At 40.2% G+C, this 15248-nt stretch overlaps 1 protein-coding gene across 5 annotated transcripts in view; it reads right to left on the bottom strand.

The window, feature by feature from the left end:
* nckap1 (NCK-associated protein 1) overlaps window positions 1–15248 on the bottom strand; it is a 36179-nt gene that overhangs the window by 11671 nt on the left and 9260 nt on the right. For 3 of the 5 annotated variants that reach the window (XM_084076300.1, XM_084076301.1, XM_084076303.1), the window contains 18 exons: window positions 12416–12526; window positions 8753–8845; window positions 8476–8532; window positions 8075–8217; window positions 7886–7976; window positions 7410–7547; window positions 6483–6531; window positions 5345–5501; window positions 4904–4960; window positions 4491–4587; window positions 3903–4009; window positions 3633–3765; window positions 3333–3414; window positions 2786–2844; window positions 2259–2404; window positions 2035–2167; window positions 1499–1618; window positions 91–230 (listed from right to left, as the gene is read on the bottom strand). In XM_084076300.1, coding sequence (XP_083932426.1) covers window positions 91–230; window positions 1499–1618; window positions 2035–2167; window positions 2259–2404; window positions 2786–2844; window positions 3333–3414; window positions 3633–3765; window positions 3903–4009; window positions 4491–4587; window positions 4904–4960; window positions 5345–5501; window positions 6483–6531; window positions 7410–7547; window positions 7886–7976; window positions 8075–8217; window positions 8476–8532; window positions 8753–8845; window positions 12416–12526 — 1913 coding nt within the window. The remainder of the gene's footprint in view (window positions 1–90; window positions 231–1498; window positions 1619–2034; window positions 2168–2258; window positions 2405–2785; window positions 2845–3332; window positions 3415–3632; window positions 3766–3902; window positions 4010–4490; window positions 4588–4903; window positions 4961–5344; window positions 5502–6482; window positions 6532–7409; window positions 7548–7885; window positions 7977–8074; window positions 8218–8475; window positions 8533–8752; window positions 8846–12415; window positions 12527–15248) is intronic. The other 2 variants (XM_084076302.1, XM_084076304.1) reach the window with 1 other exon arrangement.

The raw sequence follows: 15248 nt of genomic DNA, 5'->3' as shown, positions 1-15248 counted from the left end.
AAAATGACAAAAATCCAACATTAAGGATTTACAATAATTGTTGAATTATAATGTTCCTGTGTGCATGCATGCGTCAGTCAGATAACTCACTTGGTGACCAGTAATCTATTTTTCCTCATGCTCTCAACCCCAGGTTTCTCTCGCTCCGGCTCTCCTTTCTTTCCTGTGGCCTTCTTACTCTTCTTGTTGACGGCCTGGCTGATGGTCTTGGCACAGTGCTTAGGAAGCAGCTGGAGACAAACACACAGACACAGAAAGCCATGTCAACAAGTATAGTAGTAGTATTGCATGTATATATTAGATAGATTCATCCAAATGCTATCATATTGCTAGGAGACAACAAAACCATTGGACACATCCGATCCGATGTCGGTTGGTTGGTATTATATTGTACCGGTAATAGCATAGGCTAACTATTTTAGTTGTCATAACATTAGGTAATGATAGCGGGTTAGGGAGAGATACAAGATAATTATTTCAACATCAGCTGTTAGCTTAGCTAGCTAGCTACAATGTCCAGTAGTTATTTGGTGTCCAGGAAATGAACGGGCCTTTATATGAGTACTTAGAACCCTCACCATTATTGTTGTCAGCTCAATTACCATCTGTTTTGTAAATTCTGCTATTACTGTAGTGTACACTAGCCATCTGTCAAAACTGATAACATAATATGCACTTGCTCTCTTTATGGCGTGCTTCTTTATTTTCAAGCAATACATGTATTGCTTCCTTTGGAAACGAATAGACAGGTACTCCTTCGGTGTCAGCCATTGTCTGAACAATGTGCAACATGCATATTCCTTTATAATATAAAGTCAACCTCATTGGCCAATCATAACACCTGAACCACCCTGACCAATGTTAACCCATTAAAACCGGGAAAGCATCCGTGTCATTTTAGGTTTTTGTGTTGGCTATTCAAAAATAGCCGATACAAGCTCACAGCGCATCAGAGCTTGTACATCTGCTATTTTGTAACATTTTTGAAAAATCTTGAAAGTGTCAGAACTAGAATCGGCCTCAGGTCTTAATGGGTGAGTTAATACTATAATATACTATTACAATTTCTATTGTTAGCTATGACCAGTGTGAAATGTGGTGCACTGTGAGGCAATGGAGAGACTATTATAGCGAAGGCTTGGCCGGAAGCAGCAGGTGGTTAGTTGTGACTGCTTTGTTTACGTGCAGGCGGAATGGAAGGGGCTGGAGGTTAGTTGTGACTGCTTTGTTTACATGCAGGCTGAATGGAAGGTGCTGGAGGTTAGTTGTGACTGCTTTGTTTACGTGCAGGCAGAATGGCCAGGAATAAAGTTGTGTTCTGAACCGACAAAAGTTGTCTTATTCCAGTTAACATCAATACCTTAATGGTAGATCACTTTGTCATTAGCAGAACCGGCCTAAGAAAACTGCTTATATGAACATTATAATAGGCAATAAATAATGTATACTGTACTACATTCCAATTGTCTCATTTGTGGTGTAGTATGTGTGTACATACCTGGTCACTGAGAGTACATTGTTCCGTGCAAATGTCAGTGATAAGATTTCTGGCTTGTTTGGCCATTTCATCCAGAAACATGTTGCACAGCGACAGGCTGCGATCCCCTATGTGGTGGCGCTAGAAAGCACACACGCACGCACACACACACACACACACACACACACACACACACAAATATTAACACTATGTGGGTTGTTCTATGGCTACAATTACACTTGTCATTTCACAAACACAAACCTTTTCAGACACAAACTGAAACACAATATGTTGTTAGCCAACCGCTAAAATTCTCAAAGAAATGGACGTAACTCCTAATGGCACAGGATATGTGGGAGGGTGTTTCTGTACTTTATTTACAGTCCTCCATGTATGTTCTGCTAAAAACACAACACATTAACTGGGACATTAACTATGGGTCAATACAGACATGGTTTGGTGTTTTTTCCTTCTGTGTGTGTGTGTGTGTGTGTGTGTGTGTGTGTGTGTGTGTGTGTGTGTGTGTGTGTGTGTGTGTGTGTGTGTGTGTGTGTTACCTCCTCAGGGCACAGTTCATGAGTGCAGGACATGAAGTGTGTACACAGCAGAGGGAAGCAGATGGAGTGTCTGCTCTGAGATGGTAGCTCCAAGCACTGCTGAAACATCTTCTCAAATGCACGGCTGTAGAAACTACACACACAAAAATATATATATTATTTTTGTTCCAGAAAACAAATATATATACCGTTTAATTGCCCAGGCCTAGTTGAGTGTCTCTCACCAGAATATGGAGAGGTCAGAGGTCTCCACTAACATCTCCACCAGTGAGTCCACCATCTTGGTGTGAAAGATGATGGTGTTCATCATCTTCCCCAGCTCCCTGTGGTCTGCTATACCCAGACTGGCCTTAGAAACACTGGTATACGCCTAGAGGAAGGACAGGAAGGACAGAAGGTAGGAAATAAAGGACGGAAGGATAGAAAGAAGGGAATAAAAGAAAGAAACATGTAAAGAAAAGTAAGTGGGAAGGAAACAAAGGAGGAAGGAATAAAGATGAAAAGGAAAATAGGAAGTAAGGACCAAAAGAAAAGAACAGAAAAGTAAAGAAAGAGGTAAAGAAAGTGGCAATAGGTTTATGGAATGAGGGAGAAACAAAAAAAAAAAACAGACAGAAGATTATAGAATTATTTTTGTTGAGGCATTCTTTATTGACATGACTACAATAGAATTTGAGGAAAAAAATGATTAAAAAAGACACATTTACACATGTTCCTGAATAACGACTACCAACTGAGTGTGTATGTGTACCTGCAATCTGAACCAGTCCAGTCTCATGCCTCTGAAGTCAAACACATCTCCATCCTCCACTATAAGGAACAAAGGAACAAGCATGTGCACAGAGGGTAAATTACCACAGTCCTACCGTATTATTAATAATACATAATACTATGTTTGATGTTTTTTTAAAACAGTATTCGCACATCACATACAAACTCAAATCCCATCATATACAAATTCAATAATTATTTTCCACAACACTAACACTGACACTGACATAAGCAGTCAATGGTTGATGTTGACTGTCTGCTGGTGTCATGGAAATAGCAGACAAGACATCTGAATGTTATTCTGTTGTACCAGTGAAATCATTTTTCTTATCTTTTTTTTGAGAGAGAGAGAGCAATAGTGTTTTAAGCGAATTTTCAACAGTAGGCTAGTTTTTGGCTTTATATATACACAGTACATTCCACAGTGTTAATTTAACTCAAAGACTGTATAAAAAATGACCTGTTGCATTTGTACACGCTCAGAGTTAAATGAACACTCAGGATTTTACACTGTAGTTTAAGTTTACCTTGTTTGACGCTGAGAGAGGTCATGGTGTTGACAAAGGAAGACATGATGATCGATTCATCTTCTGGACACACAGATAGGTTCTAGCATAGACAAAACACAAAAACACATTCTTACTGTGATTAATGTTATTGATGTATGTTCGTTTATCCATTATTTGTCATTGTCATACAAATAAATATTACTGTTTAGGAATAGGAAACGATGGGTGATAGGGGTAGTTTCAGTAACCCCCCTCCCCCTGTTACATTGTAACACTGACATTTTCAATGCATGCGAGTGTGATAGAGTGTGTGTGTACCTGCACCAGTTCGTTGAGCACAACAGCATCGAAGCCAGATAGATACTGAACGTAGTACCTCTGCATGACTGGACCATACTTCCTCACATGGGCCCTCAGCTCCTCCATGTAGAAGATCAACTCTGCTATGTGTCTGTACCACACACACACAAACAGTGTATTATTGTGCACATCTGCGTGTTTAAATGCTTGTGTGTGCGATCATGTATCAGTGTGTAGCAATTGTACTATTGTGCACATCTGCGTGTTTAAATGTTTGTGTGTGCTTACTTGTCTATGAAGTCGTCTGTGCTTTTCTTCTGGATGTTGTCGGCGTGACGAAGGAGCCAGATGATTTCATCACGGGCAAACGATAATGCCATGAACACAAACAGCGCCTACAGATGGAGAACACAGAGTAAAAGAGAGAGGGGTCTCTTTTTGAACACCTACAGTACTTAGTACAAACACATTTTATCTTTGGTATCATTATATTTATCAGAACTGGGGAGTCACATTCTAGGGCCAAATCATGCAGATATTTCATAGAAAGTAGAAAAGTTCATCTTAAATCTTTGTTTATAATAAGAAGACAGTGTCGCACAAGTTATCAGAATATATGTATTCCCTTATTAAACTGTGTCAACATATTCTGGCCCCGATTGAAAAGGCATTATTCCACAAAGCGTAACTTAACGTAAAGTTCAAATGATCTGATTTTGAGATTGTATAAACTGGGTACCAGTACCAGATCAGGAATCACAATTATTATTATTCGTAGTACTAACGTCGTGGTCCTGTACAGGCTCTACAAAATAACTCATATAAACATATTACAAACATCCCAGCACAACTCTTTAAGGTGCCATCAGATATTACCTTTGGGCCCAGGAGTCCAGGCTGGTCAGCGAGGACGGTAGCCAACTCCTTCAGAGCAGAGCGGAGAAACTTGCGTCTCTCTCTGTGCATGGAGCCTCTGCATATCAAAAGCATAGATGATACCCAATGACACATCATTTAATTATATATTCTAACACCTTCAGGACAACATGGTAAGATGAGAGTACTGAAGGAAGAGGAGAGAAGACGGGTCGAGAGCAGGGGAGGTGAGACATATTTTCACCTTTACTAGTTCAATATCTTGTCATGACTGTCAACTAAACCTTCTGTAAAATATATTTTTTGAGGGAAAGGAGAAAGACAAGAGAGAAGGATGGATTAATGGCTGGATGGATGGATAGAGAGGCAGATGAAGAGACAGAGGGCAAAGAGAGACCAGGAGAGATACGTACGCGTGAGACAGTGCTTGTTCCTTGCATTCTCTTATGTCGTTGATGCGTTTATTGTATCTGAAACACACACAAACAAATTGAAGAGAAAGACACATACAGTGCACTGATTGATTAACTGGTGGCATGAAGGTGTTTAAGTTTTATGTTCTTCCCCTTTACCAGTTTAGTAGAATGATTGTCATTGAGGAAGTTAAGCAGTGCCAATACAGAGACATTGAATAGGTTATGAGAGTTGTCCATTGGTAGGGTTTTTGTGGAAAAAAAATGGCAGGAAAATAGTTTTGACACAAAAAGCACAAATGCTCAAGGTTGACAAACATCATCATTCATCATGCGTGCGTGCGTGCGTGCGTGCGTGCGTGCGTGCGTGCGTGCGTGCGTGCGTGGGTGCGTGCGTGCGTGCGTGCGTGCGTGCGTGTGTGCGTGTGTGTGCGTGCCTACCCTCGGATGTTAACAAACAGGTCCTCGGCAGCTTTGTGGATGTGGAAGACCTCATCTCTAAACAAGCAGAGACACGTGGAACTCTGCAGAGCTAACTTCCACAAAGACAATGCTGCTGCGTCACTGCTCAGCACAGCGTGACACAGGATGAAACCAACTAGAGAGAGAGAAAGAGAGAGAAGTTAATAAGCAGAGAAGGAAATAAACAGTGAATTCATAGAAAATAATAGATCATAAAAATAGAAGTAATTTGAGGTTCCTCATGTTTAAAAATAAATGTTTTTTAAATGTTTTACAATTACAACTAGATAAAGTGCTCCTCGGAGCACAGGTCTCCGCCAGGTCAGATACGTTATTGTGGCCTCCTGGTGGCGCTATAATAGGCCAATGTGAAAAGGGTGCCATTTATTCTTAGGTCGTTCACGGCAATCGGACACTGCATTCATGATTTGAAGCATTTTGTTCCAAAAATGTGTTTTGCTAAATTAGACCTGCTGGTGGCGCTATAACAGGCCAATGTGAAAAGGGTGGCATTTCTTCCTCGGCCTAGTGGGAATGTGCGTGTGAAATTTCATGGAAATCGCACGCTGCGTTCATGGTTTGAGGCAGTTTGTTCAAAACGGACCAATCCTGCAAACTTTGGATGGCAACCTTAACCAATAAGGATGGAATATGGGAAATCGGACAGATCAGGGTTGATCACATGACTATAGAGATACTGTGTACCGATTTGCATGACGTTTGGTTAAAAACTGTAGGAATAATGTGAAAAAATGGGTTTTGCACAAATCGGCCTCCTGGTGGCGCTATAACAGGTCCATGTGAAAATTTTGAGGCAGAGGTTCTGAATTGGCATCCAGGGAGTGTGTGTGCACAGTTTCGCAGCGACCGGGCCAACGGTGCCGGAGATTTGGTGGTAACACACGGACGGACACACGGACGGACACACGGACGGAGGGTAAAACATACTCTCTCGCCATGCCTTACGGCCTGGCGGAGACAATTATTTAAAAAATGAATACCAGCAAGGATGTCATGTACATCAAAGCTGTGGTAATTCAGAGTTCATATCATTAATCTCTGTGGAGTGAACAGGGCTCTACCAGAGTCAACATCAAAGAGGGTGCTGGGTACTTACAAACAATCCACTTCTCCATGGTGTCCAAAGACAAGTATTCACACGGCATCTAAACACAAACACAAGACAGGAAGGTGAACACCATGTACAGTATACAAAACAGAATTACACACCAGTAACCTATGCATAGTTTTAAAATTAATGAAGACTAAGCAGAAGCAGGTGAGGAATTAATAATGTGTTTACTATGTCCATATTGTTGAGACTTGTACACCAACATATTCTGCTGTTAAATCGCACCTCCTTATTTCATGACTTAATCGCACCATTGGATGCAATGTAATGACTCGTCTCAATATTTCCCTATCTTATGGGGTAATTTAAATTATTATTTTGCTAAATATTATGAATGCAAATAGGCTCTGTGCATAACTGGAAACACATATGGCACTTTCATTATGTTTCCAGTTCAAATCTGCTACCAGGTCAATCAAATGAAGCAATGGGAAAAAGCACAGGAATAGGAATCAGGTTTGCCACCTTCGAGAACCCCAGGATTACAGGTATGCAGAGACAATACCAATCTCAAGTCTTTTGGCATCAAAACACTTTCATTGCACTGATGTCTCCCTTTATAACAGTCTGCCCTATTGACCTTTCCAAACTCTGCCCCTAAATTAACAACGGCTGTGACTGGCCACAGAGCTCATTGCTAATATGCAATGCTTATTTGATCTTGCACCATGGCAGGTTGTTCTAAATTAACTTTAATTATTATTATATAGTTTAAATATTGCCAATTGTAACAATTTAATGTTGAAAATCTCAATATGTTACCATATGACATAATGAGCAGCCCTCTATAGTCGCCTTAGTCGGAGATATACAGCAAGTAAATAGACAAACAGACATATATTAATACAGACACCAAACACTCAGCACATACACATATGCATGCAGACACACTCATATGCCCGCTATACTCACTGTGTCTGACTGAGCAGGATTGAGCATGGTAGAGGGAGCTGAGATGAGAGAGAGCAGCTGGGCGTTTCTCCACTGGTCAGCAGACAGATTCCTCCTGGGGTAAACCATCTGAAGGCTGATCAATGCATCTGACAGAGACTGGAGAGGACAGACACTGTCAGTATTAGCCCAGTCATTAGCTTACTTAACACTAATTTAAATTATTATATGAAAATAATTAGATTACACACTGCAGAACGTAAACAGCACAACACTGTATGAGTATCTAATAACCAACAGTTATGCATTGTGCCTATAGTGAGTGTACAGACCTACACACACACACACACACACACACACACACACACACACACACACACACACACACACACACACACACACACACACACACACACACACACACACACAAACACACACACACACACACACACACACACACACACACACACACACAGTGTGGGTGTGAGTTCTCCTACCTTTCCATGTGGAACAAACTCCTCCATCATTTTCTTCAGAGGGTTCTCATAGTCCACAATCATCTGGCCCAACCTGGGGTACTCCCTGTCACTAAACACACACCCCCACGATTCCAATCAATAAATCGATTATGAAAATAATCATTAGCTGCAGCTATGAAATGTAGTTGTCTAAAAGCAGCAAGTTACCTAGCCCCATGTGTCATCTCATGGGCGTAGTTGTACAGTCCTATGATGGCTTTCCTCTCCTCTATGCGTGACAGCAGCATCATCAGATTGGTGTAAGTAACCACCAGGTCTAAATAGTTCTTGGTAAGGTCAAAGTTCACCGTCTAACAGAAAGAAAGAGGAAGACATGAAGACAACATGATGTATACTTTTTCTTTATGGTAAAATTACGCACATATTTTAAGCATTTCGTTTTTATTTTTTTCAAGATAGCCGGTCTGGTCTTCAAGATACTCAAGGAACAGTTCCCAAGTACTTGTCAAACTACTTCTCCGTAATAGGAGAAGTAGCAGCTCCACAACACAGTACAGTAGTGGACTGATTCATGTAATTTGTCCCGACCATTTGTGTGTTGAACTTACAATGTCAAAGAAGACTTGGCAGGCATCAATGGTGTTCAACAGCTCACACACATGGTCCTGTAGGGAGGAGGTATTGTACAGCTTCATCACAATCATTCTCATTACCTGTGTGTGCTTTGACAGTCCTGTTAAATTAGCCTTGCTTTTACCTGGAAGCAGTTTTTAGCTCAATAATCCACTGTATTTTCTCTCCTTCATTTATTTTCTATTTCCTTTTTGCAATGCAAAACTAAGTTTCATTTAAAAATACACCTTTGATTGGATTTGTGTTTCTTACCTTAAACTCCATGACATCTACGAAGGTGAAATAGTACAAAGCCAGGTTCTTAAGAATCTCTGACTTCTCCTTCTGTAGCTGAGCTAGCTGTTGCTGTGGAAACCACATCATAGAAAGACTGCAGTTATAAAGGTGTTATTAGGAAAGTCAAAGGACATCATCTATTGTGATGGTGCAACCTGGTTTTGTAAATCAGAAACTATTTGTATCATCTGTCAGCCATAAAGCAGCATGTTGTATTGACCAGTACCATCTGTTCCAGGTGAACTACAGCATGGTCAAACACACTTAACTCAGACATACTAAACTAAGATTTGATTTCTATGACATCCACAGAAACGTGTCACTTTCATCAATCAAACGTGTCAATCAGAGTCAAGTTCAAGAAGCTGTTGCCACAGAAGCCAGAAAAGGGTTCAGGCCAGTGGAACCAGGAAACGGCCATCTTCAGAAATTGAAAAATAGTGGCAAATTCATTTTAGGTTTTTAGCCCCGTCCTAGTGGAACAATCAGATAATGAACAATTGAGTAACACTGGGTTAGTAACATGCTTTCTTTAATAAATACATAAATACATTTAAAGCCCTTAATAGTAGGGGAGAGTAGTCATCAAGTGATGTCACCAAGTACTAATACTATTTTACTTTGGTAAAACATTTAAAGTTTCACATATGAGTTTGTATTGAGTAAAAGACAATTGCACTTCAGCTTTAAATCATTAATTAATTTAATTAATGAATTGCTCTTTTAGCCAATGAAGATGCTGCAAGAGGAAAGGTGTCTGAAGAACCTTTGAAAGAGGCAGCTTTTTTTTCTTTGGCATCAATTTGAAAATGGCAGTAGATTATAATTGCAATTTCAATATTTTGTCCAACTGCAGACAAGTTGGTGAAAACACATTCCAGTAGCTGCTGGTTGTTGATGGAGTCATGCTGAGCTGAACATGCTCAGATATTAAGATGTTGTACCAAAGTATGATCTAAGCTTTATGAAAGCAGAGATAGCCATGTCACCCAAAAGCATCATGTATCAGAGAGAGATCAGAGACAAAGAATTAAGGAGAACGACCAATGCTTACTAGACTTATTAGAATCCACAGAGTTGTCGCTATTGATACCATGCAGCCTATGGGGTTCAGTTCACTTTCTATTCAATCACCTCAATTCAAATTTCAAATGATGAAATAAGTTGTTTGAAATGGTTTTACACAGACATTTGTATAAAACATACATAGGAATCTGAGAGAGGTTTTATTTTTAGTTTCCACATACATTGTGAACTGAATGACAGCCATGAGGCTCTGTTATGTTAAATGGTTAAGAGGAAATGTATCCAACTATCCATTGATACTGCAACTCTATAAAGAAAGCAGTAAGGTGAATGATAAATACAGACAGGCTCTGACAATGATTGCTTCACCAAGGAGTCAACACGTTTGATTTCACCCTAAAACTAGATTAGACAATTAACATCAACAGAATACTGGTACGTTTGGACTATATGCTGGCAGGGTCTAGTCCAAATATTGCCATCATTCAAAAGTCCTGTCCTATTAAAAAAATAAACACCATGTCAATCCTAAAAAATAGCAACTGGATGGTGAATTTGGATGGTGAAATACATCAGCCACTGGGGCGTGTGAGAAACTTTTATTTCCTGCCGTACCCTGCAAATTAATTGTAATAATGTACTTTAAACTATAAGGACCCGTAAGAATTGTAATGTTAGTAGTTTAGATCACATACTGTAGACCTAACAGTTAACATGTACAACAGAACAGAGGTTGCCAATGTGTTCTGTATTTTATTAGCATAAAAAATAAATATAATCCTCCTCCTTGCAGCAAGCAGTCGGCAAGTCTTCAAAACAGCCTGCAATCCAACTACCCAGCCTGGTAAGATAATTAATGGGCAACTCCAACAAGTTTTTTTAAACCACTGTCAACCTGGTGTCCCTATTTTGGGCATGTCCTCATTATAGGTGTATTAATTTCTAAAAATGAAAAAAATACTTATTTATTTCTAACTTACAGTAGCACAAATAGAATATAGGGCTTAAGTGGTTATGGAAAATCAGAAAAATTCTGCCAGCCATGAAAAACAAACCAGTGAAACGTGCCATTTTAAGTATGCTGGTGTTGATGTTTCAGCACTGTGAGAGCAAGAGCTTTCTCCTCAGAACAGAACGACGATTCAGGTTAAGTCTCAGTGAAGTTGCCCATTAACCAGCTGGCCAGCCAGCCAGTAAAAAGTTAAAATGCTGCCAGTGGGAGAAAGAGAGTAAAGACAGACGGCGGAGCAAAGCAAAACACACGCCAAAAAATAAAAAGCATCATTACAAAACTAAGATTCAAAAAACTCAGAGAAAACTTAGTTACATGAACTTATAGATACAAAAAAACTTACCAAAAAGCACAAGTCCGGAATAAGCCAAGTTTAGCATGCAAAAAACAAAACACAAACAAACACAGAAACAAAGCAGAAACACAACATAAGAGACATATTTGGCACAGTTATATACTGAATAAGCAGTTAGCCACACATACACACACGCGCGTGCGCGCGCACAGTGCGGGTTAGCTAAATGACAGTTTTACACTGATGCGCACACAGAAGCTATGAGCTGAGCTAACAGTTAATGCTGAAATAAATCACTGAATGAGCCATGAGGTCAGGTTGGTACACACACACGTACACTCAATCCAATGCCATTTTGTAGGCCTAGCAAAATACACAACACAGAAAAACAATGCAAATAACTGACTACCACGAAATTTTAGATTTTGTTCATTAAACATTTAAGATGCAGCTTATATTCTACTTTGTGAGACCTATGTAATGACATTCTGCTTAAGCCCATATTGTTACTAGAGGCAGTAATAACCTAACTGTCCACCAGAGATCAGTATTTTATCTTATTTGAATTGGTTTTATATTTTGAGCTCCAACTTACTAATTATGCCTGTGTAGTAAACAGTGATGGATCTGTCTGGAGTGGAGTGTGGACCGTACAAAAAGACATGGTTTCTCTCTACATACAGACTAACACTGTGTGGCCATCATTCAAATAGTGTGCCTCGGCAATAAATTGACCATCTGTGGCATCCTTGATACAATGATTTCTGTCATCATATCTGACAAAACTGACATTTATTTAGTCTATGATGCGGTTGACTATACTGCCAAAATAGTAGCCAAAGTAGTTTAAAATGACCCCAGTTGCATAAACTTTTTAAAGGGCAGTTTAAAATTAATCTCACATCCCAAGACCTGGATGGACAGTGGCTAAGGCCTACTGTAAACATATTTCATGGAGGAAACTTTGCAGACAACTTCCGACCAGAGAGATGGTTTTCATTTCATTTCGCAAATGTAATCATTTCAATACTTTTTGAAGAACCAAAAATCCTATAACTTGAAAGACTAAAAAAAACATCAATAGCCCAATCCCTCTAACAGGTCGTCGGTTTTAGTTCAGCAGAAGAAATGGTGTTACCATATTGGGATGAGTGTGGAGTGCAGACAAATAACTGCTTTGATTCAATGTTTTAGGCTATCAATGATCATTCATCCCCCCACACACACACACAGCACACGCACAGTCGCACACACAGAGTCTCTCTCTCTCTCTCTCTCACACACACACACACACACACAGTCTTACGTTATTGTTGCGCGTCTCCACAGCAGGGAATTTCCGGACGATGAACTTCACAGCCGATTCCAAGTTCTTATCCACCAGGTAGGAGGGCTTAGCTTTCGGATCACCACATGCCTAGAAAAGAGAGGACAGAGGAGGTGAGAAGAGATAAAACAAGAAAATACAAGGTCAGTGCAATTATTCTACTGTAAAAGCAAAGCTCCCTCTTTCTCTTTAAATGGTAACCTAGAAATATTCTGTAGGTACTCTAATTCTGGTGTATTATTACCCCAACCACAAGGAATGGTAACAGTTTAGGAGAAGACATTTTGTGAATTTAATGTAATCAACAATTATGCATCACTATTATTTTTAAGAAGTTCATTCACCAGGAGGATTTAGGTTTAGATAAACCAGATTCTGGCATAGTCTAGGTGTGAACAAGAGCCCAAAGTGGTTCTCAACCGCAGTAATTTGGAGTGAGCTGAAATGTGCATAGTCATTATAATTAATAAAGTCAGATTAAACAAACAAAAAAATATATGTATGTAAGTATGTAATCTTTGTTAAGATTTTCAAATTTCTCATGTGAAAATTTGCAGCCGTTGTTTGACTGTGTTTGACTGTGCAAGCAACCAAAATGTTACTTTATTTCAGTCAGTAATTATTTATGGTTGCCTTGTATTGGCTGATAATTTGGTGTGCTATGACACAAACTGGCTGAGAAACACTGAGAGACACTTAACTGTAGGACTTTCCTTCCCAAACTGCTCCACTGAATCAACACTTGTTAGTACCACAAACACACTGCATGGCAGGCAGAATGATGCACATAAAAATGTGAGGGGGAGAAAGAGAGGATACAGAGGGAAGGAAAGAGGAAAAACAAGATGGGGGGGGGGGGGGGGGGTATTAAGAGAGACAAAGAGAAATGAATCAGAGGAAGAAGAGATAAATCAAAGTCAGGGAGAGATAGAAAAGAGTAGGAAAACTATACAAGGGGAGGGCCCTTGCTAAGAATGTTCCCAGAATCCCATCAACCTAACTATATCTGCCTCCACAGAACAGCAGTGCTATAATAAATATATTACAACAGCAGGTGCCACTGTTCCAGCCTTTATTGCTCTGATGCCAGCATAAAGCAATAGCACTCATGCAGTATGGCAGTGTAGTAGTGAATGGTTAGGAAGATGTTATCCATGCATGTGCCATTAAACAGGGTGTTCGTATAAAACTTTATGGGCTGCTAGGTTAGACACACAAGCCCTAGCAGGTTTGAGTGCACTTAACAAAACGTCATCAGCTCAGTTGTGCCCTAGAGAACATGAGGTTTTGAGTGGAAGCCACAAGGTTCACATGAGGGAATAACATAAAAGCTATATTATAGAACTATGCTACTAACCTAATGTTTTGATGGCTCACAACTTAAACAAAAACAAGAACAGCCTTAAAGCTTGACACAGGACCACAACCACAAATTGGAATCTCAGCTTGCATGATACTGAAGCATCTCCAGCCACTGCTAGAACGAAATTACAACGCAGAACAGTGGAGTAGCTAACAAATACTGGGGGGTAGGGGGAGACAAGATGGACTGCTACGGAACCATATTGATGCCATTAGTTTGTAAGTCACTGGTTTTACACTGGGTTGGATAGGGTGAATCAGTGATCACCTATCTTGCATCTCTCTGAGCAAGTTTTCACTAAAGATTGCTAGCCAGCAAGGTAACCTTAAGTGTGTGTCAAGTGTGTGACCATGTCTATTTGTCGCAGTAATAGTGTCTTGTAGTGTGTCCGTCAGTAGCTAGTTCACTGACCAAAGCCTTCATCTAGGAAGCTGACCATTACAACACAGCAGCTGGTCTGGAACACACAGCACTGGGACTTGGGATATGAGTCATTACACACAACAACCACAACAATGTTTCAATCCCCATCAATGACACAGGTGGGACCTCAATTCCTAGCTTGTTTCCTTGTGTCCCCTCTACTTTTTACCAAACCAAAGCTGAAACTTCAATGGCCTTAAATGATAGCCGATAGCATCAATACTGTATGATTGTCTACCGGACTACTTTAGGCCAATGAAATTCCATTTATGGCTTGTGGAGGACGTTTTGAACTATACACGGTGAGAAACAAGGAAGCAAGATCCATAAAGCTTTATAAAAAGCACACAGTCTGGCTATTGCACAAATGCATTGCTAATTGTGGTTGTGATGCTAACATGGCATTAGCCTATGACAGACTTGACAATATGGACCACTATTGGGAGTTTGGCTATAAGCCGGCCAGGGGTTGGGGGCTGCGAAACCATGGTCAACTCTGACCGACGGAGGCCTATGAAAGACTAAAGTTTACTAGCTCCTCTTAAGTGAGGCCTACTTTGAGTTTAATAACAACAGGGCTTGCCTTAACGAAACGGTTAGATGGAGCCTAAATTAGTTTACAACCTTAAGGACTGTAAATTGCAGCTTTGCTTGTTGCTGGATTCACAGAGCTTGCTGGCCATGCTGGCCTTTTTTCCCATCTTTTTTCCCCCCATTTATATACAGTGGCACTTGTCTTTTAGTAGTGGCTAGTGCATACAGTTGACTGGTTGGGTTGGGATTGGGGGCTGGGTGGAAGGATGGATGAATGAATGGGAGAGGTGCAGTGGATGGATGATTGGATGGATGGACGGAGGGAGGGATGAGGCATGAGAATAAGCTGAGAGGAGCAGGAGGAGTGAAGGAGGATTAGGATGTGGGGGCTGTTGACTAGATACCAGAACAGACCTTCATTTTGCTCCACCTTTGTTTCTCCATGTTTGTCTGGAACCATCAGCTGGTAACGTCTGGTGTTTTCAAATGATG

Source organism: Gymnoscopelus microlampas (genome assembly GCF_963454915.1).
Source record: "Gymnoscopelus microlampas genome assembly, chromosome: 13".
Classification (NCBI taxonomy): domain Eukaryota; kingdom Metazoa; phylum Chordata; class Actinopteri; order Myctophiformes; family Myctophidae; genus Gymnoscopelus; species Gymnoscopelus microlampas.
This window is presented reverse-complemented; position numbering and strand designations above follow the sequence as displayed.